At 42.2% G+C, this 27,717-nt stretch overlaps 1 protein-coding gene across 6 annotated transcripts in view; it reads right to left on the reverse strand.

Annotated features, from left to right (window-relative positions):
* Nucleotides 1-27,717, reverse strand: part of ICA1 (islet cell autoantigen 1) — a 159,000-nt gene that overhangs the window by 130,880 nt on the left and 403 nt on the right. For 3 of the 6 annotated variants that reach the window (XM_019508478.1, XM_019508473.1, XM_019508479.1), the window contains exons 1-3: nt 10,267-10,305; nt 4,196-4,367; nt 591-663 (exon numbers count right to left, since the gene is read on the reverse strand). In XM_019508478.1, the coding sequence (XP_019364023.1) occupies nt 591-663; nt 4,196-4,367; nt 10,267-10,283 (262 nt within the window). In that variant the 5' untranslated portion in view covers nt 10,284-10,305. Of the gene's footprint in view, nt 1-590; nt 664-4,195; nt 4,368-10,266; nt 10,306-27,717 lie in introns of those variants that run through there. The other 3 variants (XM_019508477.1, XM_019508475.1, XM_019508476.1) reach the window with 3 other exon arrangements.

Consider the following 27,717-nt stretch of genomic DNA (forward strand, 5'->3'; position numbering starts at 1 on the left):
GGGGGACCATGAGTTAACTTGACTCTGGAAGGAATCTGGGACAGAAGTTCAATACAGTGATTTAACCTAAATCAGTTAAGGTCTGATACTACATCCATCCAGGTTTATCTTAAATCAGTTTCAGTCATTTTAAAAGTAGCTTATGTGTACTGAATTTCTGTTGTGTTAGATTTGAACTGGTTTCCAATCGCTTATACTGGTTTTTGTATAATTTCTGTCCCTAGCCCTTAAGTTCTTTCCTTTAGACAAAATGGAAGAAGGGAAAGACTGGGAAAGTATCTGTAACACTGCACCAAATAAAACTGACCACTATAGTTATTGTGATTATCTTCCACTCTAGTTCCTTTTCATTTTCTTACCATGAATGTAGGCAAGCCAAGAAATAAAGAGACGCACGATTCCAACTCTTAACTATTGTACATATCCACATAGTGATGGAGTTTGGCCATATTAGTTCATTTAAAAATGGCCTTACGATGGAAGGCTAACTTCAATTTTAATATGATGATAAGAATAGCATTCCCCTCATTAGTTAGTTCCATACTGCAGACCCACCTCCCAGCTTAACTGCTGCCATTAGTTATACTTACAGCAGATCCTTTTTTGATATAGCTCAATTGCTTTAAGCAGCTCCATACACGTTCTCTGAATTGAGTGGAACAACTGAAATTTAAAAAAAAAACCAACACAAAAGTTATAAAATATGTGCAAGAAACACTAAAAAGTAAGAAAAAAATCTCTAAAAGTGTTTGTTCTAGGGAAGTGCCCTTACTGCTAAGATACTGGGTTAAAGACCTTCCCTTTATCCATTAGTCATGGTTTTATGGCAACTCATGGTTCAGGACTTGCCCAGTACGCATGTGCCTGGGTAATTCTATTCCCCCTATTGGCAAACAGCCTCATGGTGCCACTACAGCTTACCGGGTATGCTTAGAAGGGGAGCACAAAGGGAGTGCAGCTGCACTGAATCCCAGACTGGGACCAAGGGCAAAATAACTTGAGTTAAGGGTACAGCATGTACAGATTGCCCTAACTGAGCTTAGGACAACCTTAATGGCTAAGCATGCAAGCATTCACAATGCTTAGGTTACCGTAAAAATGGTGCACTTGATCTAAAATTAATTCTAAAGTTAGACAAGAACTAACTTTAGATTGGCATGGGGTTAACCTTACCTAGTGGCACTTGCACATGCTCACAGCACAGCCCTGGGGCTGGGAAAGCCCAGTCAATCTCCACAGCCCCAGGATGGTACTGTTTTTACACTCCTCCCCACCCCACCCTGCTCCAGACCCTGCCTGGGCTATCCCCACCCCAAAGTGGTCCCTCTCCAAACTGAGCAGATCTACCAACCCCCTCCCCTGACATACTTGCCTCCAGCTGCCTGTGCCTCCTCCCAGCAAGCAGCAAACACCTACATATGGTGATCTTGCTGAGGTTTAGGCAGCTAAACTAAATTGCCTAAACCTGAGACAGGTCCTGCAAACACTTGTTCACACCCAAGGTGTCAATGTATGTGCTACTTTGGCATGTGAAGGTAAAATAGCTGATCATTATCCAAGATGTATCTTAATGCTTGAATATAAAGAATCTCTAAGGCAAGGAATTTTTGGCTGATATCTTTTATTGGACCAACTGCATGCTTTAGATAAAGTTAGACAAGCTTTAAAATCCCAACTGTGTACTTAATCCAATAAAAGATATTATTCAAAAAATGTCTTGCCTGTCTCAGTTCCTAGACAACATCACTCCAACACTACCATAATGTAGTCTCTGTGCAGTTCTGCAAAATTATATATTGAAAAAATAATTACCATATCCCAACACCATCTTTACTAAAGTATTTCAATATGAAATTACAAACTTGCAAAATGGATCTATTCAGGTGCAAACTTCTTGGCTTTATTTAGACCCCCTCTTGGCAGATCTCTTTGCAAAACTTAAATCAAAGCAAGGTTGTCAATTACAATAAACTGAAAGTGACCAGGTTGGTTTCTGTTCTGAAATAAACCCTTCTCAAAAACAGAACTTTCTTAATTATTATTTTTATTATGACAGCATCTCCAGTGCCCTTATTAGACTCAGTCTTCATTATGCTAGGTGGTATACAAAGCAGATAGTAAGGGTATGTACAAAGGTTTCATTTAGATCAACATAACAAGGGGTATACAAATGTTCAGGATGGTTAGATTGGGCAAAAAATGGCCAGCTCAATCACAAGCTGCATGATTCTTCATCGAGTCCTGGGAACATATGTACATACTTGCAGCATGGTCCCAGGGCTGTACTTTTCCTTCCCTCCCCCACACCCAGTCCTGACAGGGCTAGCTTTAGCCCTCCAACCCCTTCACTGACAACCCCTTCCATGGACCCACCAGTCCTACCCCATGAACTTGACAGCCACCCTGATCCTGCCCACCCGTAAACCCAACCCAGCCATTGCTTGCTTATGTTGGTCTCCCAGCACCAATGAACTTTTATACAGCTGGTGTCTGATCTACAATCATGCTTCTTAAAGTACGCCACATAACTGTAGATAGGATCCCAGGATAACATAAGAGAGTATTCTTTTTTTATTGTCAAAACATCAGATGACCTACTAAACATGTATTCATCATTGAAATAGCGAGCACAAATTGCAGTTTTGAACTTATGCAAGTGAAAAAGTGCTTGCCCTTTTTTGCTTTGGCAAACCCTCATTTTTTTGTTTCTAATCACACTTCAGCTAACAATGCTTTTTTTATTGATGGTGCTGCAACACAATCAATGTGGCAGTAACTCAAAAGACAAACTCATAAAGTATTGTCTTCTGTGTGCATTCCTCAGAATGGGTTTTACATCACCACCCTGCTGGCTCATAACCCAGCATAAACAGTCGCCACAAAAGCAATACAGACAGGGTAAAATGCTCAGTGCATATGAACGAAATTACTGTTCAGAAAGATATGCATATATTTAATGACTGCCAGAAGCAAAGTCCCCTGCTCCCCTGGAATTAATGTTGACCTCAGCTGAAAATTGTGGCAAGCTAAGAAGTTTAGAAGTCAACAATTGGCCTTTTATATTTCCTTCTCCAAGATATGATAAAGAAATCATAAAATAAATATATTTAATTCTTTAAAAAGTAACAGATTCAATACCTGTAAAACAGTTTCTATTGTGATAAAAGTGCTGGACATACTGCCTAATTTATTTGTTTTTAGAAGCCCTCTTCCTTTCTCTCCCTCTGTACAAAAGCCTGAAGTAGAAACGTGCACGTTAAATTTTGTACGAGAGGCTTTCTGGAATATGTAATACAGTGTTACTTTAGAACTTTAAAAATATGTATATTATATTCATGTGTTTACAATATCTGTATAATATGCATTGTGATTTTAGAAGAAGCAGATTTCTTTTTTCTTTTAAAGGTACTTCACAAATGAATCTGCCATTTTTGTGCCAAGTTTCACTCTGGCTTGGTAGCAGAGATGTTATTAGAGATTTCAGGCTCAAAAAGAGTATTTCCTGTATTAGAAAATGTCAGGAAATACCTTATATTCATATATCAATTTTTAACCAAAAATGAAAAGACTATTAAATTCGAATCACTTTATCTATAGTATTCTGTGCCAACAGCACTATATAGAAGTTCACTGAACAAAACCCAAAATACAGGGGGAACGTACATAGGTATAAAATAATTTTCTAAGACATAACCTTAATGCCCAGGTGCAGTTATTACTATCAAGGTGAACTCTGGGTCCCCCTTGAAGCCAATGGGAAAGTTGCCAGGAAACTAAGATTTCACCTCTGACAGCAATAAAAAAGCAAGGTTAATAATTTCACTACAGTACTTAGAAACTAACAAAATCACAATTTTTACATGGTTGCAGAAAACTGGTTCATTCCCTTTGCTAATTCTTCCACCTTTGTACTCTATTTCTAATTCACTAATGTTTTGGCTTGCTGAGAACTTTATGATCAGGAGGCAAAATACTGACAAGTTTGTTAATTTAATTTTTTTAATGATTTGCTACAGGGAACAGCCAACAATCTAGCTACACGCGCTCATCTGTCCCACTGCAGCCAAAATATTACACATATAAATAAAACATATGGTGCATGTGCATATGTCATTATAATACAGACACTTAATTAGTCTACCTGGTTTGTAAAAATATTTCAATTGCTAATATTTATTGAAAATTCATTACAAACCTCTAGTTTTGCATCCAGGTCTGCATCTGAGGCCACGACATGTTCATCTTCCTTCTTTCCAGTGACTTTAATAAGAGTTTGTTTTGTTTTCCAATATTTTTGCTGCATTTTATTGACCACAGATTTTTCCTGGCTTTGTGCATATCTGTCATAAAATTCCCTGGAATAACTGCTGAAAACATTTTAAAAGTAAATCTTATTTAATGAAGCATTGTATTAAACTTCAAATGGGATATTTATAGCATTTAAATGAAAATAAAAGGAAAAAAGAAGAAAAGGAATATACATTCTTACTAAGTGCCCAGTATTTGCACAAATAGTTTCTTATATAACACAGCAGGATAATATATATAAATTACGAATACTTGTGGTAATGAAATAGCATAGGTAGTTTTGAATTAAAACCTTAGAATTCAATTAATCTGCGGTCTGGAAATTCTGGACTTCAATGCTACTACCATCTACCAAATCTGTATTTCTCCATTGCCTCAGTTTGATCACTATTAACATGATTAGTTATCTTCATAAATGTTTCCAGTCTTATTTTTGGAACTCTCTATAATGCTCCTGTTTGATTATGGTTCACGTGCAATGCTGCCAGTAATTGATATTTCATTTTTAGAAATTCTTCTAGTATTATGGCTGATGTACAGACATTTTGATTGGATACTTAGTGGAAGTCCTGCCATTGACCTCCACTGGGTCAGAATTTCATTCTCAATGATCACCTTTATATAAGCAAGCTTCCCTTGCCATTGTCCCTCTCTGCAACTGAACATGTAGAATAAGCACAACCACCCCAAACTACTCTATATGCATAAGACATTCTGATACCACAGCATAGATAATATAAAGAAAAGTAGCGTGAGAACTAGATAATGATAGACTGCAAATATCTTTTAATGAGAGGGACAATTCTCTACCTCTCTTATAAAACTATTAAAAGTGTAGCCAGAACAGAAAGTGCATCCTCCTACAACATTTACAGTTTAAGTGGCATAAAAAATTAGCTTCTTAATAGGATACTGACATGTTTTAGGAATGAATGGAGAAAATAAATTCTTGAAAATATACAATCTTGAACCTGAAAACATCTAAAAAAGCTGCATTAATTGTGCAAATCATTCAAAGCAATAGATTTAATATTAGTAAGGACCTATTGAAATAATGGTGGAAGTGGGATGTGCTGTGGCTCCTTTAATCTTGCAGGTTCCCTGGCCCCCTTCCCCTGATGATTGGTGGAGGAACCCTGCTTGCAGCTCACTTCTGATCAACAGGGAGGCAAAAACTGTTTAAATATGGCGTCATTATGGTGCCACTGATTGGCTGAGGGGCTCTGGATGGCCCTGCTGTTTGCTGCTGACTGGCGAGGAGGAAAAAATGGTGCCATGTTTAAAACTGCAGTTTTGGCTTCCCTGCTGATCAGGAGGGAGTGCAGGGTCCTCCGCTAATCAGCAGCAAGGTGAGGGGTGGGGGCAAGGGATGAGGTGCACCCGGGAGGAACATGCAAGATTAAAGGAGCCGTTACGCACTCTACTTCCAATGTGAATTTGGTAGGTCCACCAATATTAGCAAATCTGCCAAAGTATTCTAAAAGGATTTAAAGAAAGTATAAACTTGTATAAGTGTAATACTTGTAAAATATATAATTGCTCAGCTGTCTCACTACATGTTTAATAGCTATAGAGAAGCATAACTCCATTAGGAAACATAACTGTTCAACGGTGATATGGTGTTTGATATAATTATTTTTGTTATTATTGTTAAGTAGGGGACAGTGATTTATGGTATGTTAACTGGGAGTCAGTAACCTGATAAATAGTAGTGTAATGGGCTGGAGGGGAAGAGAGGGGAGAAGGGTAACAGGGCAGCAGCCCTGGACATCAGTTTGGTGGTGTGGATGGAAGCACAAAATAGCCACCACCTCAACAGCTGCATGCAGCACCCTGGAAGGGCTGGTCCAGGATTCACCCCAGCACACTGGATGCCCGTGGCACTCTCTCTGGCCAGTCTGGGATGCAAACTGCACATGGCACATTCTCCAGCCAGTCTTGGACAGGTGCAGTGCCGGTCTTTGAGTGATTCACAGATGTTAGGGTCGGAAGGGACCTCAGTAGGTCAGTATGCCCCCACCCCTTTTGTCCACTCGATCCCTCCTGTACAGGGTAGCTGTCTATACCTGTGGCCCAGTCATGGGTGGAGTCCCACCAGGTCTCTGTTATCCCTATGACATCATAGTTATTTGTGTTTAGCAGGAAGACAAGTTACTCCTGTTTATTCCCCAAGCTCCTGGCATTTGTGTATAGGCATGCAAGTGTCCCCTTGAGGGCCCTTGCCTTGCCTACCGTTTGTTCCAGGGCTGGGGCAGGGGTGGGATCCCTTAAATGCCTTGGTGTGCTGGCTTTGCAAGGGTTGCTTAGCAGGCTAGCAGTGGCAGTAGTCCCGCCATTCCCCAGCGGGCTTAGTTTAAAGCCCGGTGGAGCAGCTCAGCCAGTCTGGCTGAGAAGAGCCTCCTACCCAGCAGAGAGAGGTAGAGGTCATCCCTTCCCAGCAGCTCACTGCTTCTCTCGCCAAAGAGCGGACTGTAGTCATGGAAGCCAAAGCCTTACCAATGACACCAGCACTGCAGTCTTTGGTTAATTACCTGGATCCTCCTCTCCCTCCTCAGCCCACAGCCCGAGACTGGGAGGATCGAAGAAAACACCACCTGCACCCCCCGACCCTTAAGCCCCGCTCCCAAATCCCTGTAGCGCGTCATGACCTGGCTGGGAGCACTCCAAGCCGTGTCATTGGTGCCCACAGGGATGAGGAGCATAGGGTAGTGTGGTCAGTGGGCTGGAGGAGCTTAGGGATCTTCTCCGCAATGTCTTGGATTCTGGCTCCCAGGAAGCAGCAAACTTTCTGGGCTAAGGGGTCGGGGAGGCAGATTACCGCCTCAGTTCCCCTCAGGATGGAGTCTCCCACAACAAACACTTTGCGTTTTGTCTTGGGGAGAGCAGGGGCGGTAGCTACAGTAGCGCCTGTGTTGCCTGCGGGAGCTGGCAATTCAGCAGGCTCTGCTGGGACTGCAAGAGGTGCATACCTGTTGCAAAGCTCCAGCAGGGCAGGGGTCTTAGTGCGGCAGGCCTTGGGGCCCTTGACCACCTTGGTCCAACCCCTGGGCCCAATGTGACCTGCAGGGCTGGCTTCACACTGTTCATCTGGCTCGTGAACTAGTCATGCAGGGCCAGATGAGTTTGACACCCCTGCTATAAAGTAAGTTTTTGTCTGCCAAATCCCTTTGCCAGACTCAGTTTTAAAACATTTCTCCGAATAAGTCATATTTTAGCTTTAATAACATTTCAATGTATTTTACAACAAATCAAAATAAAAATAATCTTAAGTCACTTTAAGGAAAAATATTAAAACCTCACATACACCCTCAATAAAAAAAAAACAAAGATTAACAAGAGCTAAACTAGGAATGAAAACTTGTAGTTCATACTTCAGGATTTTTTTTAAAGCCTCAATCCTTCATTGTAATTTGCACAGACAGCCTGCTATGCCCACGTGGACCTCCAGTGAAGTCATGGGACAGCAAGCGCACAGGGCACTGAAACATCCAGAGTTGTTTATCTCCAGTATAGTCACATTGCCACTAGAACTATGCAGTTAATTTATTTTTCAGGTCAGTAGCCAAACAAAATCATTGGGGGTAGAGATTTATTTGGGTAACCCAGTCCTAATTTCTACTTCCCTGGGAGTCAGTACAAGTATAATCAGGCTGAAAATGTAATATGACAGGAAAGGAGTTTGGTCAACAACCCTAATAACAAATTGAAAGACTTTTTAGATAAATGAATAAGCATACATTGGAGAAATCTGAAGAATGAAACCTCTACGAATTTCCAAATGATAATTTAGTAAAATTTATATTTAAATTAAAGTCTGGAAAAAACCAGACTCCACTTTATGTTTGAAATGATCAGCATTTTAAAAACAGATTTTATGCAAGAAAGTGTTTCCTGCAAATATTCAGTAGACAGAATTGGAGAATTTTTGTTTTTAGTGTAGGGCCCTACTCAATATTTTAATCATAAATATGTCTTAATACTGCAGGAATTTAACAAACCCCAACAAAACAAAAAGGTGGATAAGTCTTTCTAAATACAGAACAATGTATTGATTTATTTGCTATGAAGCAGGAAAGAGAGAACATTATTGTTCTTCCTTGTAGAAGCCGGGTAGATTTGCACCTTATGGCTAGATCCAGACATGCAGGCAGGTGTGGTCTGTGGCACTGCAAACCTGTTCACAGCGCCACAAACTACATGCGTTGTACCTTAATCAGTGTGCAGCACTGCTAATTTACAGTGCCAAGGCAAAAAAAAATAAACCTGGAAAAAAAGCCATGCAACCCATGGCAAAGTGGAGGGTACCGGGACAAATACTGCCTGCTCCTGCATCTCTGCCTGCTGTGGAGCCCCTGTGCTGAGGCACTCCCTGGCTGGCTGAGGCGCAGTGTGCCTGGGAGGAGCAAGCAGTCTTGGGCTGACTGATCCTGTCTCCTTGTGCCTCAGCACGGGGTCTCCACTGTGGATCCCCCGTGCTGAGGCACATGGAGCCCCTGCACTGAGGCACACAGAGCCCCAGTCAGTCATGAAGCAGCTGGCTAGGGTACAGTGTGCCTTGAATCAGGGCAGCAGCCAGCCCATGGCTGCCTCCTCCCCTATCTCCATGTACCATTCCCCGGCTGGCCAGGACCCAGGGTGCCTCAGGTCAGGGGATGGCTAGCTCCCGCTGAAACCAAGCCAGCCCCTCCTTACAGCACATGGAACAGCAGGACAATGCATCTCACTGCAAAGCACACAAGCAATCATGTTCACTGCTGCACAAAGTAGTGGCACAAATTTGTGCCACTACTATTTGTGTTGCTGAGAAGGCAAGGCCCTGCTTGTGTGGACACCATGTGGCCTGTAAGTCTAGTCGTTTGCACCTGGTGATCTTTTTTATTAAAAAAAATATTCTAAGGAGATACCTTACCTCAGTGTCTCTGATTTTCTATCTAAACAGAAACCACACTGAGAGGTTCTGAATTTCTGCTATTGCTGGAGAAGAAATCCCTAAAAATAGGTTTTTATCTTATAAAAACTAGTAAGTGTGTTAAGTTTCTGAATTTCTGCTACTGCTTGATCAGAATTACAGAATGAAACTATTTCTTCCTAATTTAGCCCTCAATCCTGGCAGAGTCCAACTGAAATCAGTGGGGCTCCACGAGTGCACAAAGGTCCACCCATGAGGAACTTGCTAGTTCAGTCTTATAACATGAAAATCCCTCTGCCTGACTTCAGGTCAACAGGGTTCTTCCCTGTAGTTGATTAATTTGTTTTTACATTATTTGAATATCACCTAATAGTACTTCAGTTTGACAGTCTGTCTTCAGTGGTAAAAGTACTATGTTTTCTCACATACTGTATAGCACACCCCTTAGTATAACACTCACCCTATTTCTGATAGGTCCCAAGAAGAATAAAAGACCTTACCTTGAAGTATACGTATGTGCATAAGGTCTGGGGTTTCCAAGGCTGGAGGACCCGCAGCAGTGTCCAATTTGCTCATGCCAATACTGGGGCTGTGCAAAGGGTCCGACCCTGCACACTGGCTCTGGAACCACATGCCAGATCCAACCTGGTACACAGTCCTGGAGCCAGAATACAATCCAACCTGGCACATGACTACAAAGCTAGCACTCAGGGTCCAGCCATGGGATAACTCTGTGCACTAGCTCAATCCAGCATGTGGTTGGGGAGGGTGGTTCCCCACAGCTCCAGATATTTGGCAGGGGGTTGGGGGAGCTGTGGCAATTAATACTGCTCTGGAACCCATGGGGTAGCCTTACTCTGAATATAATGCACACCCCCAATTCTCCTCAGCTGGTTTGGAGGGAAAAAGGTAGGGGTTATATGTGAGAAAATATGGTGTGTCAACGATTGGGTGTCAAAATATAAGCATCACTAATACAAGAATATATCAACACATGTCTTTTAATAGTATTACTTTAGAGATTTAAAATTATTTTAAAAAATACTTACTACCTATGGCCATCCATGTTTCTTTATCTTCTTCAGACACTTAAAATGAAATAAAACATAATCAGTTAAACTATTATTATAAAAACAATGTATTTCAGAATTTTAAGCAACTATTATAGACAAAATGATTACATTACAGCATTTCATTTTTTGTTCTACATTCTCCCTGAAGATTTTTCAAATTATGAATTAATGTTGTCCGCATATACATGTAATTCTGATTGAAGGCAATGGAGATTAAGGTGCATATTACTGGCAGGGCTTGTTAAAGTCACTAAATATTATGGTTGCCCAACACTTCCCATTACAAGACCACGTTTCCAGTTATAACTTTGAGATTGACCATTCAGGCTGAAATTCCCCAAGCAGGTGCCTGTCTCAGACTGATTTTTCCTGGGAAATTCTACCCTACAAAGAAGGCTAGGGTATTTTCTCCATGGTAAGACACACTTGCAACCTATTATTTGAAAACTTCCTGAAACACCAGGTTTTGTAATAGGGATCTGAACTTCGGCAGGCATGTCCCTTTGTTTCAGGACTGTACTGTGAGTATCCCTTCTGAAAATCTGCCAGAATTTGGCTTATGGGACGCACCCCGAGAGTGGTGGTGGTTGGGTTGGTTTCTACCTGGAGAAATGTGGGCAGTGGTGTCCCCCAAGGCTCTGTACTGGGACTGGGACTGTTCAATACCTTCATTAGTGACTTGGGTGAAGGTGTAGAAAAAACTGACAAGTTTGCAGATGACACCGAACTATGGGGTGGGGTAAACAAACTAGAGGGCAGGGAGCAAATACAGGTGGATTTGGACAGGCTGGGGAAGCGGGCCAAACAGAATAGGATGCAGTTTAACAAAGGTAAGCACCATGTGTTGCACCTAGGGAGAAAGAATCATCAACACATCTGTACCATTCTAAGTAGCACAACTGCAGAAAGGGATCTCGGAGTTGTAATCAACTCCAAAATGAACATGAGTCATCAATGTGATGAAATAATAAGTAAAGCTACCTGCACACTTTCTTGCATAAGTAAGTACATCACAAACAGGTCAAAGGAGGTGATACTTCCCTCTATGCGGCATTGCTCAGGCTGCAGCTGAAGTACTACACCCACTTTTGGGCACTGCACTTCAAAAGGATGTAGATAACCTGGAAACGGTTCAGAGGAGGGACACAGGTTAAAGGCCTACAGGTAAAACCCTATGAGGACCGATTGAGGGACTTGAATCTCTTCAGCCTCTGAAAGAGAAGGTTGAGAGGTGATATTGTGGCCGTCTACAAATTTATTGCCAGGGGGGCGGGGGGCAGCAGGAAATAGGGGATACTATGTTTACCAGGGTGCCTGTCAGGGTAACTAGAAGCAATGGCCACAAACTGAAGGAGAGCAAATTTAGACTGAACATCAGGAAAGAAATCTTTACAGCGAGGGTTGCCAAAATATGGAATACGCTTCCGAGGGAGGTGGTACTGCCCCTTCCTTGGAGGTATTTAAGAGGAGACTGGAGAAACACCTGGCTGGGGTCATCTGACCCCAGCACTCTTTCCTGCCCAGGGCAGGGCATCGGACTCAATGATCTAATAGGGCCCTTCCAAACCTAAAATCTATGAAATCTATGAAAATGTGCCAGAATTTGGCCAGGTTAAAAACTTTTGGAGGAAAGATGACATTTACAATTCACACACGCTTCACAGGGACATCTTAATTTTTAGCAATTGAAATCTCTGAACGTTCCACCCTCACTGGTCATGCCCACTTCTCATTCAACTCTTAGTGCTGATCATATACTATCCCCACAGAGCACTGAATATGCTCCTTTCAGCTCAGGTTACAATGACAAGCCAGATTTTCCCTATAATGGCTGTTCTTGGTTGAGCTGGACTAAGGCCAGGTACTGGAACTGAAAGCAGTCAGCTTCTCTCCTTTGCTCTCAGCAAGCCTTCTCTCTGGAGGGCTGGAACACAGAAGGAAGCTATCTGACTCAAATGCAGAGGGGGCAAAAGCCAGAATGATGAAGGTGGGAAGAAAGCACAGATTGGATAAATCTGTTAAGAATAGGACTGGAAATAGGATAATATCTGTGGCTGGGTAAGGAGACTGGAACTGGATTGGTGGTACTGGATGAGCAAGGCACCAGAATGGCAGCCCTCCAGGGGGTCCCTACACCACACTGCTGCAGCTGTCATTTTTACTACTGTTGAATCCATCACTGTCTGTTGCCAATGGTGACAGAAATCAGTGGCACTTGCAACAAGAGTAAGCAGCAGCTGCAGTACAGGGAGTGTGTGACAGGAGTATCGCTATCGAAGCCTTTCTGGGAGTGGCTCCGCCCTCCTGTAATGGGCCAACCGCCTGCTTACTCGCCTGCCACGCCTTGATCTTGTTTGATTAATAAGTTGTTGTAATCAGCAGGAGGCTGCCCATTTTAAGCGCCCCGATGACAGGGGGCACTACCTGTGGCTCCTTTTCCTCCCTTCACCACAGCTCAAGCCTCGCGGATGGTGCTGACGTGGTTTGCCCTGGGCCCTGTAATGTCTTGGCCCTCCTCTTTACTCTGGGGCTCCCCACTGCCCCCCCTCTCGCTCCGGGGTTCCTCGCTGCCCCCCCCCGCTCTGGGCTGGGGCCAATGCACCCCACAAATGCTGCACCCTCTCCAGTGCCAGGAACCCCCATGCTACTGGGGAGTCCCTATGAGGCCTCCTCCAACCCCTAATAGCCTCACCCGGCCCTCCGGTTAAACAGTAAACACAAAGCACAAAGTCCCTGGGCTATAACATAAAACTAAACTGTCCGGTTGAACAACATTTGATCCCTACCGGGAAAAATACTCCAGCCCCTGGCAGCAAACCAGTGGATACTCATGCAGTCAAACCTTGCCCCTCTCCCTGCACTGGCCGAGCTCCCCCCTCCTTGGCTGCCAGAGGGGAACTGCCACCCTGGCCTCCTGCCTGGGTTTAAGAAGGGCTAAGCCCTGCCCCTTCCTGTCAGCAGGTTTCCCTGGTTGCCCCAGCAACCAGCACCTGTGCTGCCCTGGTGACTGGCAGCTGCGCTTCCCCCTTCTCACCACTAGGGGTCTCTCTTAAGCTGTTTCTGTTCCCAGGCACAGGGCACCTAAGTGCTCTGCGACAGAGTGCAAGAGTACCCACAAGGTTTGTGAAATGCTAGCCCAGGGACATGGGGCAAAAATTACACATAAACTGGTATAAGCAATCAGAAACCAGTTCAAATCTGTAACGCAACAGAAATTCAGCACACACAAACCTCTTTGAAAATGGCTGAAACTGGTTTAAGATAAACCTAGATGGATATCATATCAGACTTAACTGATTTAGGTGAAATAGGCTTATTGAACTTCTATCCCAGATTCCCTGCAGATTCACGTGAACTCACAGCCCCCCAGCATCCCAGGATGCTTTGAACCACCCCTGCAAAATCCACTTTGCAGGATGGATAGGATACCCTCAGCCCAAGCTGTCAGCTTCAGTAGAGCAGAGAGGTACACTCTAGCACCTCCTGACTTCTGACCTGGGTCACTGCAGGCATGTAGTTACTTTTTCAGAATCAAAATGAATGTCTGTTCACTTGTTTATTGGTTTAATCTATGCAACTTAAACTAACCTGAGAAGACTGAATCGATTCGATTGGGCTTATTGACTATCTGTACTTAGCTTGGGTGATATTCAGTGGCATGTGATGGAAGGGGAGAACAATGGAAGCAACCAAGGTGCAAGCAGCAGCCCACCCTATGTCCAAGCTACGTTACTTTGGTCCACCCTTTGTAAAAGGTTGCCTGCCCCTGGTTTATAACATTGTCTGTCACACTCATATTCAGTTGATTATCTTGGGAAGCAGTAATTCTGAAAGACATTTAGGGTTAGTGATAAACAGAGTCCCGGATAGTGTACACATGACCTATTTTCTTTATTTCTGTTCCAGGAGGCAAGATTTCATATTTGCACATTAAAAAGTGCTTTCATGGTGCCAAGCAAGCATGCAACCATGCAGGCAATATCCTTAAGCCAAAATCCTCAGTAACCTGTCCTCTTTGTTTTTTGCCACATCCAGAACCTGCCAACTGCAAATTTTCAGTAATGATTACATTTTTTTCAGGTCACTGATTAAAAATGAAAGCTCAAATAATATGGGACCAAAAACTTACCTATGTAGGACCCCACTGGAAATAATTATAATTCCCATTTCACAATTATATTTTGAGACCCATTTTACCCATTTTAATCATGCTAATTTTGGATCATTCTAGTTTTCTAATCAAATATCATGTGGTACCAAGTCAAATTCACTGCAGAAGTCTATGGAATCAATACTATTATTTTTATCAATCAAACCTGACATTTCTTTATGAGATTACAAGGTAGTGAGACAAGATCTGCTTTTCCATAAACCAATGTTGATAGGCATCAAGGCTATCCTCCTTCAATTTCTGATTAATTAAATCCTCTATCAGCTGTCCCAGGAATCAATGTTAGGTCAATAGGCCTACAGTTTCCCAGGCTATCTTATTAGCTTTCCTCTAGTCTCTGGAACTTCTCAGGGAGTTACAAGATTTACTGAGGAGAGAGGGAAGGAACAAAAAAGTCAATGAAAACTACGCAGATAGCTCCTTAGCCACCACCTTTAAAACTCTCATATATATCCCATACAAAAAACTAAGCTACTAAAACCTCTAAGGTTAAATAGTCAAACATCAAAGAAAATGACAGATATGGCTGTATGGGGCAACCTTAAGTCCTGTCTCTTGTACATATGCATTTTCAAACAGATTTAACTATTTCCTTTTTTAAAAAAACAACAACAACAAATCCCCAAAAAGACAAAGCTAAAAATAAACAACCCAGCCTCATGAGAAAAGTATATAATAGCTACCCCACTGAAGTTGGCATCTAGGAAAAAACTCTTATAAAGGACTACTGAAATACAGGAAATAGTCACAGGAATCAGGGGGACAATGCAAGGTTATTAGTTCAGCTTGCTTTAGGAAGCTATATGGACTAAGAGTATGGAACTACCGAAGGCTTCCAAGAGCCAGGAGCTGAGGCTGAAAACGACTTTGTTAAGCAGCTGGACTGAACAAGATGTTCCTGTGGCTCACCAATGAGAATCAGAGATCAAGAGGGACATTTCTCGGAGTAGGAGCTGTAAGTCTTATCTGTCTTTTTAAGGTTTTTTTGCAAAAGGTCCCTGTCATCATTCAGTTTGCTCCTGCTTCTGTTCAAGGAAACGGGTAAACATTTTTTTAAACAAAAACTGTTCTTGGAAGGTACCCTGCCACAGTGTCTCTGATTTTTATCTAAATAAGAACCATCCTGAATAGCCCTGAATTTCTACTGGTGCTTGACCAAAATCACAGAATCATAACACTTCTTCCTAACTTGGCCTTCAACCCTGACAAAGTCCTATTGAAATCAATGGGGTTCTACATGTGGGCAAAAGTCAACCCACAAAGAACCTGATGATTCAGAGCCTTAGATACCTTTGTGTCACACTGCATACACATACTGTAAGAGAAAGCATTTATTTGAAAAATTGGACGTAGCTAATTTTATTATTACTTCTACAGTGCAGCATTGTGTAGAGACTCCTTCCAGAATTCAAGGTAGGTCAGATATATCATATTAGCTTGGGCAGAACTCTACACCAAGTTCATGAATCTGTACTGTACTATGCATTGCACAATTCAGGTACCTCTTAGTCCTGCGGATCCTCAAGTAAGGAGCTCAGACAGCAGCCATTAGGTGCCCCAGAATAAAGTTTTAGCCTGCAAGATCAAAATAATTTACTCTTCTCTCTCGGACAACTATTTATACTAACTTAAAGTCTGAGCAGACTTAGCAAAAATTCTGCAAAGGGCCACCTGTAATCAAAGTATATTAAGAATAATCTTTACATAACTTCCTAGCGCAGGATAGTGGAACCAATGCCATCCACTTGTAGAGGTCATGTATCTCTTTAGCAGCTGTGTCCTCAGCATTCTTTCCTACAATTACCTGAAAACATGGCTGCAGTAAAGTTGCTCTCAATTATATTAGACTCAAGACTTCCCTCTATACTTTTAGAAATTTAGGAACACCTTATTTAAAAAAAAAAACAACTAACTTGTTCATTATAGTGCATAAAATTATATGACTGGAAACATTTTTTAACAAAATGGAAACCCCCCACGTGAATAAGCACCAGTATTATAATCACAGGAGTCAGGTATGTGCTTGAATGTAAAAAGTTTTAATATTTCCTCTGTCAACCTGTAAACTGAGGACAGAACCTTGCCCCTTGATAACCATTTTGCTTCCATGTGCAAAATAAGACTGGTATGTTTCAGCTTCCATCGTCTCTCACATTCCTGAAGAGAGACAAGACTTCCACGACCTACTTTTAATATAACTGACCATTTTTACAACTTGGTCAAACACAGTTTTTAATTTCTGGCATATAGTTTTTGCAATAAGCTTCCCAATGAAAGAAAACAGTGACATGTAATGACATTTGGATTCTGTTACTTCACAATTGAAACAAATCCTCAAACTGACCAACCACAGAAGGACTGCTATCTATGCAAAACCTACACAATTCCCAAGATAAACACAGAAATTCAAATAGGAATCTATTATGTCAAAAACATCCTGTCCTCTTGTGGTCTTGCTGAAAAGTGAAGATGGTAGCCATTTTAAGTTTCTCATTTGTATTTTTTTTAATATCCTCTGACAAGTTATGTGCACATCTCCTGAGAGCATTACTGAACAGCAGAATGTTGTCAATTTCCTTCTCAGTTTCACTTCCAAACAGGCTAAGTACAGATGTTCAAAAAGATCCTAGCGGAAGCGCTCTATCATACTTCACTTACAGGTCTAAAGTAAGTTAGAGTACAAGCAAACCAAACACACAAGTTTCTTTGGGTGAATCTGATATCTTTTATTAGACCAACTTAAGTAGTTGAAAAATAATTTTTAAGCAAGCTTTCAGGTTCATCAGGCTGAGGAAGTTATGGCAGCTGGCGTGTGCTCTTTCTGGATGGAATGAAAAGTAAAGAAGCCAGAGGGTGGGTTGGTATGCATGACTGTCAGCACCAGCTGGGAGAGAAGAAACCCTAGACTCCTTCTCCATGGCCCCCCAGCCAGGCAGTGGCTTGCCAGACAGTGGCTACAGGGACAGAAACCCCTCTTTCCCCACTCCACTCCCTTCCAACAAGGCTGTAGAGGGAGAGACCCCAGAGCCCTCTCCCCACAGCTTCCTAGGGTGGTCATCACAGAGGACAGTCCTCTATTGATACAAAACCCGATGCCTTTATGTCCTCTATTTTTCTCTTTAAATAGAGGACATAAAGATGTTGTGTTTCATATCTATATAGAACAGAAGACAGAGTAGCAGAAAACCAGAATGTCCTTTATGATGGCCACCCTGAGCTCCCCTGCTCATATTGTGCTGCAGTGGGGGCAGCAATTGCACTCTAAGTTAACCCTCAATGGGATCTGGCACAAAGGTTCAATGAAGTGCTCTAACAGAAAGCACTTTAGGTTAGTACACATCTATCGAGGATTAACTTAGAGCGTGATCCAACATTTTTAAAGTTCTCTAAGAGCCATGAATGTCTGTTTCAATACAGCTTTAAAGAGCTTTCTGCCTGCTTAAAGTGTAGTATGTGTAACTTCTGTCCCTAGCCATAATTCTTTTTTCTTTGCACACTTGAAGTATCATCTCGCTGTGTGAACCTTCATTTGTTTAACAATTAATTCCACAACTTTGTAACTAGCTTCCTGTTCTCTGTCAAATAAGTATATCTCTCTTGCAAAATCTGAGGTCTAGTTTTCCTAAGAATTTAAGTCTTTAAAAATATTCTAATTTCTTAAAATTAATACAGCAATATTTCTGTTGCAAAGAACACAGAAAGCCCATGACAGGTTAGAATGGTTTTGAAACTAAGGATTTCTTTTTTGGAAAAAAACAGGGTTTATCTTGTGAATCACATGTAGATGTCTACACACCTAATAGTAGTACTAATACGAAACTATCGCCTCATGGCATCCTAAAAAAGATTGTAAAGCACTCCAGTTGAGAACCACTGCTCCATAAGAATCAAGTTGCCTAGCCATCCACTGGTTAGAACGGACACTGTGCATTACATCTGATCTGTTCACAGACTTGCAAAGCCAGCAGATAACCAAAACGTTTTATGTTGTTGTTTTTCCTCAAGCAGTTGTTTTCCTCAAAACAGATGCCTATTAGGTCTGTATTAATGATATCATCCACTATTTCAAGAGAAAAGCAGAATCATGAATTCATCTTGCCATGTACATGAAGAATGAACAATTGTTTCAAAGCATAAAAAGATTCCAATCCTGCAATCTAATCCTGGTGGAAAAAAAAATACAAGCCTGAGACACAAGCCACTCAAGCCTGGCTGGGTTCTCCAAAGATGGATTGTGAATTGAATGTGCAACTCTTCTCCTTTAGTTTAGGAATTTGGGAACTTAAACAGTACTTACAGACTTTTTATAAGAACCAGTAAAATTAATGTAAAAGAAAGACCTTTGCTGTTATGCAAATTATGTTTCTGCTTCCACAACACAGGGAGTTCTCATTTAGGAAAGGACACAAAATGCATTTAATTTACTTTAGATATTTGACATACTAGGACAGGGGTGTCCAACCTTTTTGAATGTGGGGCCGGATCATGAACTTTTTATCACCCAGTGGGCCAGCGAGCCACATTCATATTTTATCACCCCACAGGCCATATGTAGGACAAGCCTGAAATAAGGCAAAACTGGCATAAACCCCCACCTGTGCTCAGCTAGTGACATACTACAGCAAATGATGCCCTGGACCAGCCATCCCAACAGCTGGGGCCCCCCTTCTGCCTACTACGACTACCATTTGAAGGCAGCCCCAGAAGATATTTGACAGCCGTGTTAAAATATGTGACCAAACTGATGTAGCTGGTGCTCTCACACAGGCCAAGGGGCCACCTATGCCACTGCTTCCACAGGCCTTGCCCACACCAGCAACACCACTGCCCAAAGTCTTGGCAGCGTTTGGGCAGATGCGGCTGGGGCCCAGCCAACGTGTGAGATGGGGGACGGCAGAACTGCGGGAGCGAAGCCAGTTCCCAGCCTGGCAGGGTCTCAGGCCTGGTCTGCCCAGTGTGGCTCCTGGTGAGGGAAGGCCTCAGAGGAACATGGGCTACCCCACTCCTCTGTGCTTCCCTGCAGCAAAGGCAAACGGCCCCCGGGAGGGCGTAGGTGGCTGCCGCAACAGGAGAGCAGTGCCCAGCCCAGCTGCAGGGAGTGACAATCCCCCCTCTCTCCCCCGGCCACCCCCGAGCAGCACAGCCCCATGAACCGGTGCTGCCAGAGGGGGGCCGGAGCAAGATGGCCACTGTACCACAGCCCCTCGCCCACCCGCCTGCACGGCCCCACTCACCGTGGTGCCTGGCCGCCCGCACACACAGCCCCGGCAGCCTCAATGCTGCGAGCCCAGAGCGTGGGGCCCAGCAGACATTGGCTCTCACCGCCTTGCCCCAGAGGTCACACCAGGACCCTGCCTGCCAAGCCCCCCTGTGGGGCTGCCCTGTCAACTGCCTGTGTCAGGCGCGGCGCGGCGCCCCGTCCCCGCCCCGTGGTTGCCGAGCGCAGCAGGTCCTGGGAGGCAGGCGGGATGCCAGGGGCAAGGGGCCGAGCCAGAGACAAGTAAAAGCAGGAGCTGTCCCCAGCTCATCCCGTCAGGCGCAGCCAGAGCAGCCCCGCGCCATACAGCCCTTGGGGCAGCAGTGGGACCCAGCTCACACGACATGGGAGGCCATGCTAGCCTGGCCCCACGGGGGTGAGCAGCTCCCCTCCCCCACCCGCCTGTCCTGAGCAAGGCGGGCCGTATGTTAGACGAGTCTGTATTAAGATAATTCTAAATTATCTTATTTTCAAGAAAGATACTCATCTCATATTCAGTAGGGGGGAGTTAAGTGAAAGAATATTTTGTAGACAGCACTTGCAGAAACTTAAGCTAATTTTGCTATTTATTAAAGATAAAATAGAACAAATTTTTTTCTGAGGTTTGACAAATTTTGCTAAAAGGAAACAACCCTTTTATGCTTCATGCATAATTCAATTTCACTAAAGGTTCTATAAAAATTACTCCTAACAACAGGAATACCTATTTTTGTAACAAATCAGCTGTAACTGATGTAGAAGTCTGTGTTATAGTACTATACAAACCAGTAAATTTTATAGGTCTCTCAAGGATTTCTACAGTAACCATCACCATAGTATCTAAGGTCCTGGTTCTGCAGTCACATCAATGCTTAGCTTTAAGTACATAAGTAGTCCAATTTAGTTAGAGACTACTCATCCATGTACGTTTGTGAAATTGGCACCTAATGCCGAATTGGCTCATTTCCTTCCACTTCTGACCACCATCTGTCTGTGGCTTAATCAGAAATAGATGCATAACTTAGCCCCATATTCTTATTCTGGGATGAATGTACCTCATCGTTTAACCACAGCTTTCTAGGAAGTAAAATAGCAACTCCTTCCTTACACAGAAAACCTGTTGCTTCATTAAAAAGGTCTTCATTTCAGCTTTTGTTCAGGACCTAGAATCTGGAAACAAGTCTCAAACCCTATACAACGGCCATTTTTCCCCTTGGCTTCTTACAGAGAATGCATCTTTCTACTGAGTTGAGATTTCTCAAACATCTCAAAACAGAATATTTTGGGGAAGGGTGCCTGAAGCTTGTCAAACATCTCTCCCAAATATATTTAATCCTTAAAAAGAAATCACACACAACACCCCCCCTTCCCCCCACCCCACCCTTGCCTCTCATATGTTTTCTGGACCAGCACAGGTACAAACTAACTCCAACCCTACTCTGTAAGTCAGAAATGTTTGCATCTGTAACCAATACTTGAGATAACTTCCTGATGAAACCTGCTTTGCTCTTTTACTAGAGGTGTTCTTGGGAGACATATTATTTTGTACGCAATTTTCCATCATTTCTGCTTTTCCAATTCCAAGAGCAGTAAGTGACAAGATTGCATACACTTCACACAAATCACTTTGAATTGCACGCCCTCAACTTTTAGCCTCTGAAATTCTATCACAGGGGTTGTCAACCAGGTACACATACCCCTGGGGGTACTTTGGAAAGCCCCAGGGGGTACGTGGCAGTGGTGCAGAGAAGCCACTGGCACTTCTGGTTTTGCTTGCTGACTGGCTGTCAGGGGACCCCAGCCTCCATCAACACTGCCAGGGGACTCCCTGTTTCTCGACTGGCCACTGGGGATACACTGACCAAAAAAGGTTGAAACCCCCTGTTCTATTACATTTACCTCCGCCCCCTTTCCTCCCCTCCCCTCCCCTCTTTCTCTAGAGGATTGATTTAATCCATTTTACAGTGGAGCAATTTTAAGGAAGTTTAATACTCTGGGCATGTATGCACAAAACAGTGACTGCACAGTAGCCTAATAATACTGGGAGCTATATGTAGTTCAGGAAAAGATGACCAAGAGGCCATGTCTACATGAGACGCTACTGTGCAGAGGTTACTGCACATTCATTTAGTACTTACTAATACAACTACTAAATAAATGCGCAGTAACCACACAGTGCACAGTAGCACTGGTGAACATCTTTTAAGTGATGATACTGTGTAGTATTATTAGGCTACTGTGCAGCAGATTCCCTTAAAAGACATTCGCGGGTGCCACTGTGCAGTAGCTCCCGTTACTGTGCGTCTATTTAGTACTTGCTAATAGTACTAAATAAATGTGCAGTAACCTCTGTGCAGTAGCCTTTTTATATATACACACCATCTTTGTCATCTTTTCCTGAACTAAATGAATTATGATAGGGACAAGTCACAACAAGAAGTGCAAATACCCAAAGACATATCACATAGGTGAGGCCATGTGATTCGTAACCTGGATCATGGGGAAAAATGCTTATGATTTGAACAAATCAGGTTAAGTTTAACTTTGACATTTTGTTGTACAATCTACGAACTGGATTTTCAACCACTTTGTTTTGGGTATATAACTCTCTAACATAAATAGTACTAGTGACACTAAAGGCTAGATTCTGTTCCATCTATAAGGCATCCAAGTGAACTGAGTCATCTCAGTGTAATTTTATCTCACCCTGCTCAAGTGCTGAAAATCCATCAATGCATCCATTTCTATAACACCTACAATCGGGTCACCAAAAAGACAACAAAACAAAGGAGGATTCATCTATGTTTTGCGTGAACTATTTTCAAGGATTTGAGCAGAGTAGAAAAGAATCACACTGGTCACATTTATATGAGATGCTGGCTGCGCAGTCGTTACTTTGCATAAACAAGTATTAAAACTGTGTGTATAAACAAATAATAAATGACTGCACAGAATTACAGCACAGTAGCGCTAAGGAATGACTTCTTTGTGACACTGACTGTGCAGTAGCCTGAGACTACTGCTCAGTAGTGTTGCATCATGCATTCTGCCATGTGCGCTACTGCGCAGTAGTCACAGGCTACTGTGCGTTCAGCATCCCATGTAGACGCGGCCACTGAAGCATAAGTCAATTTCTGTGCCTAGTAAGTAGGTAGAGTGCAATCTGGCCCAAAACATGTGATGATCAGTTCCTTTTTCATTCAGTTTTAAGTGCTTTTTAATATGGGGAAATTGATTGGAAAAAAATACAGGAGTCACTTTATTCTGTAATAATTATTATACAAAGTAGAGTTGTTATTCTGGAAGAGAGTGTCCATACAGGGAACTATTACAGAATCATTTATTCTGCAACAGCTATTCTGTTCAATCTTCCCAAGCAGACAACAATCTTTAGTTTAGACTTGTCAGGACCCTATTTCCTCTGAAGATGTTCTGTCAATTAGGGTTTACCACTCTTCCTTTTAACATGCAGTAGGTTACCCATGGTGCATTTCCCTTTAACTATGAACATGTCTGCATACTGCTGTTGCATCACACACACACTGTTTCATAAGCTGAAGGGACATCTGTCAACTGTCAGAACTGGAAAATCTTGGAGTGCAGCATACTGGGCTGCAGGAAGAAGCTGAAGTAGGAATTCTGAACTCTGGAAAAACCACCTTTACTCACAATTTCTTAAAGCTATACTTGGTTCCTCTGTAACTGGAAGAATCATATCAACTGTTAATTCTTCTATGAATATGCATTACTGTAACTAATACTGTACTAACAGTCTCTCTAGGACTACAGTCCTTCCCCCCCACCTCAGATGCAACTAGATTATACTATAAATATGAAAGATTACTTATTACAAATTGCCCAATCACAGGAATACCTCAAAAGTTTTTTTTTTTAATTACAAATTAGAACATATTTTAAAATTTAGTTTTAAAGTGTTCCCTTTTTTCTGAAATCAATATTCCACGTTTCAAACCATGGAACACTTCACAGAACAAACAGAAATCCCTAAAAATAGGGTTTTTTCTTAGAAATACAAATAAGAGTATTAAGTGGCGTCACTGCACACAGTATTGTAACAAAAGTATTTGAACTACAAAGGAAGGCGGATTCAAATGGCAATGGAATCACGTGTAGACAAAGGTCCCTTTTTAGATAAGTACAAGTTGTGTGTGTAAGTTAACCATACAAACAAATTAATACAGGAAGAGAAAATTATTGTTGTGGATCTTAAACTACATTAACTTTGCAGTTGCTGCAAGAGAAACTGTGTCAACATAAAAACATCATGGTTCTATTTCCCTAGTATAGATTCTTTCATCCAAACAGTTATGAACTCTTCATACATTTAAATTAAAACCTAAATTTATTTGTGGGAGTGAAAATATAAATACTATACACATATTTGGGACAATTAAAGAAACAGAAGTTGAATGAGTTGTTGAGTAAACTTGGACAAGTCAGTAGCAGAGCTGAGAGTGGAATTCAGTCCTTCATTTAACCACAGTGTAAGGATTTATTTGATTTCCCAAACATGACTATAAAAAAATATTTAGCAACACTTATTAGCAATCTAAAATGAAATAAAAAATACACCAAATAGAAAAAAATTAGAAAGTAGATATTTCATTATGGAATTTTCTTTATGTCTCTGTTTAGCAACCAAAACAGCCTGGAGATTCTTGACCAGATCTCAACTTTAGTCACAGTAAAATATTTTATACCAAGGAGAATTTTACTTTTGTACAATGTTGTTCTGTTAGAAAGCAAACCAATACACAAAGTGACTTGGCAAGTCCCTTTCATTATCTGATATGTCACAGACAGCTATTGCCACAGTAAAGCAGATGAGTGGCTCATTGAGCCACTTATTTTCAGTAGTGGTTAGCACTCTGTATATTTAAGTTAAAACCCTACCCACCCCGCACCACCATACACTACTGTAGCCATACACAAAGGGAAAAATATTCCTCTCTGAACACTTTCAGCTGATCAGTGTACACCAATCCATGAGGTTTGATTAGCAATACAGCTGTAGCTTGCACAGCAACAGCAATAAATGGCAATCCTGTTTTACTGCCCTTAAGAGTCAACACCTACAACAATATAGACTGAGCTTTGCCAAACATGTTACCCAACTTTTGTACCACATTTTTCACATCCTGTAAAACCAACCGTATCTGCTGGAATCGTCTCTACTGAAGCAGCCTACATGAATGTTGTTAAAATTACCTATATTAAATAAAATAAAGATCTATAGTAACTGATTGTGTAAGAGGTCAAAATGATCCTTCTTCTGCCCTGTATGGCTAATAAAAACTACACTATGGCAACCGTGAGATAAGACTGACAGACACAGTGTGTCTAACACTCTTGGCTAGCCAATCTGCTTTATTTGTCATTTTTCTTGAGGCATTTTTTGCCTTGCTTATAATACTTTTGCAATAGCCAGCACCATTTTATCTGTAAAGTGTTTTTAAGGTTAAACAGTGGCAAAGCTTCTTGAACAGTCAAGTACTTCCTTGCTATGGCACTTTTCAGGAAACAACTGACTCGGATGCTATTTCCTGACTTTTTGTTGTAAATACTGGCTGATAAACTATCACATTTTCCTCCCAGTTTACACAATAGTCTTCAATGCAAGTAAAAAGTAGCTGCTATTACTCAAAACTTTGCAGGAAGTGTTACTTGGGAATTCATCAAAACAATTTAGCAAATGGACTGTGAAATGCACATAGGATGGAAAGAAGGGCTAGATAAGTTTACTTTTTAAAGAGAACAGGAACGGGTTGGAAAAATAAAGGCCCCTATCTTACAAATTCCACTCGGACAAACTCTAATTGAGTTCAGTAGGAATGTTGCTTTGTACAATTTTGCTTTGCATTAGGAGTCTGTGGTATATCAGTGACTATCTTTTCCATAATATGATACAATATTATAGAATAAGAAAAAAAAAACTTCAAAATGGCTCTTCCTCCCCATAAAGCCATACATGACTGCCATTCCTGCCCCTGCATATCCCTAACCCTATGTTGGGAACCAAGGTAATATTTGAATTTCCATAAAAAATATCATCATTAAGGTCAAACAGTGAGAAAACTTTTAGAGTTCCAAGGTAGGCAAGCCCTATGTACATATAGTTAAAATGTTGCCAACATGGGGAAATTCTTACTGGTTATATCAACATATGACATGTGTACTGGTATAATTAATCCTTATGCTGGTATAAAAAAGGGACAGGCACATAATGTAGGGCCCTATGACAGTTTAACTTACTCAAATTCAGTGTAGAATTCCTGGAGGAATAATCAAAAGGTAAAACCATACCAAAGTATAAACTATGCTAGCACAGGTGGTTTGTGTGTTTACTGTTTATCCTGGGGTAGCTATTTGCTTTTGGCAAACAGATTGTTACCCATTTCCCTGCCACCTTGTGGCAAGGTACAATAATAACAGTTCACTGCCTGTACCTAGGAAGTGACAGCTGCTTGTCAGTGCAGCCCAGATCCCAGTACAATTCACAATACTATGTAATTATGCTTACATAAATGCATTGTGCATCCAAGTCTATAGTTCCACTCATACAGCTTCCTGTGTGGAACCTAATTTAGGTATTAGCACCTTACTTTGGTCTGGTTTACATCTCTTCCAAACTCAACAGTAAGATAAAACTGTCAAATCATTCAAACTAGAAAACATCAGCACAAGGTTTCTAATGGAGCAACTATATTGGTGGAGCAACGCCTATAAATGCAGCAACGCCTATACATTTATATATAAGCAAAGACTAAAAGCACAACCAAAAAGCCCCCTCAACCCCACCCTAGCCTGTACAAATAACAGCATGGCTTAGACAAGGTAGTAAAACATTGACAGCTGTCAGGGTTTTGTCAGTTCTCGGGCTCTCCCCAAAAAGGAATGTTAGGGGGAAAATAATGCAGACAAGGACTAAAATTATGGACTCCGAAAAAGGCAACCACCATTTATCCTATGCTGTGAGAATGTGATCCATCCACAGATTTCACCTGATACCATCAGGTGACAGCCTTCTGGGCAGAACTGCAGACTGAACCATGGACAAGACCTTCTCAGATCAAAATAAAAAAACAAACAATAAGCCCCCAAAAAAGGCTTTGCGATTTTAATACATCCCTATCAAGACACCAACATACAGGAGAACACAATAGAGTGCAACCAGGACAACAACAGGTGGTGCAGAGGAGTAGTAAAGATACCAAATCAAGAAGGAAGAGCTTCAGCCTTTCCCTTTCCCAAACCAATCCCAAGCAACCACAGGGGATGCAAGTATTCTGGAGACTAAGGCTCAGATTCTGATTCATTTCTACATATTTCTAAATTTCTATATTTTAAATCAGGGCTCAACACACCGAAGCTCAACAAACCTGTGACAGGTGCTGGATCCAAATGACACCTTCGGACTACCGGTGTTAAATGAGGTACCTCCCAACAGGAAGCATCTCAACGCCTGCTATTGCAGCAGGGAGTGAAGCAGCCTGCTGCCTGCACGCTCACCTAGAAGGACCTGCTCAGGCCAGTTTCTCTCACAACACACAACCTTAGGCCTTTACATAAAGGCCACCAAGGCATCAGATCCACGCTGCTCTGAGAAAACCTACAGCCAGGTGAGACAGGGGAGTGCAACACTGGTTAAACTTCGTTAGATGTCCAGCCACGTACGTGTACATTTTTTAAAATCCACTAGCCAGCATAAGCCAAACCAGGAAGCCCAGAGAAGAAACGCCAGCTGCCACGACTGCCCGTGCTGGGACCCCGGCAAAGGAGGAAGCAGCCCCCTGAAGGGGTCCGGGCAGAAGGCGCGGCATCTCAGGCATATCCTGGAGGCGGTGGGTTTTACTCGTTACAAACCCCTGGTCTCTCCCACTACCACCCGGCTGGGGAAGTGGGGACTAGGAAGTGTCCTCAGGCAAAGCGAAGGGCGGGGGGGAGGTGCCATTTTGCAACCTGCAAAGGCTGCCAGGGCCAAGGGGAGCCCCCAGCTCCC

This window comes from Gavialis gangeticus, unplaced genomic scaffold (genome assembly GCF_001723915.1).
Source record: "Gavialis gangeticus isolate Ggan-Ray unplaced genomic scaffold, GavGan_comp1, whole genome shotgun sequence".
Classification (NCBI taxonomy): domain Eukaryota; kingdom Metazoa; phylum Chordata; order Crocodylia; family Gavialidae; genus Gavialis; species Gavialis gangeticus.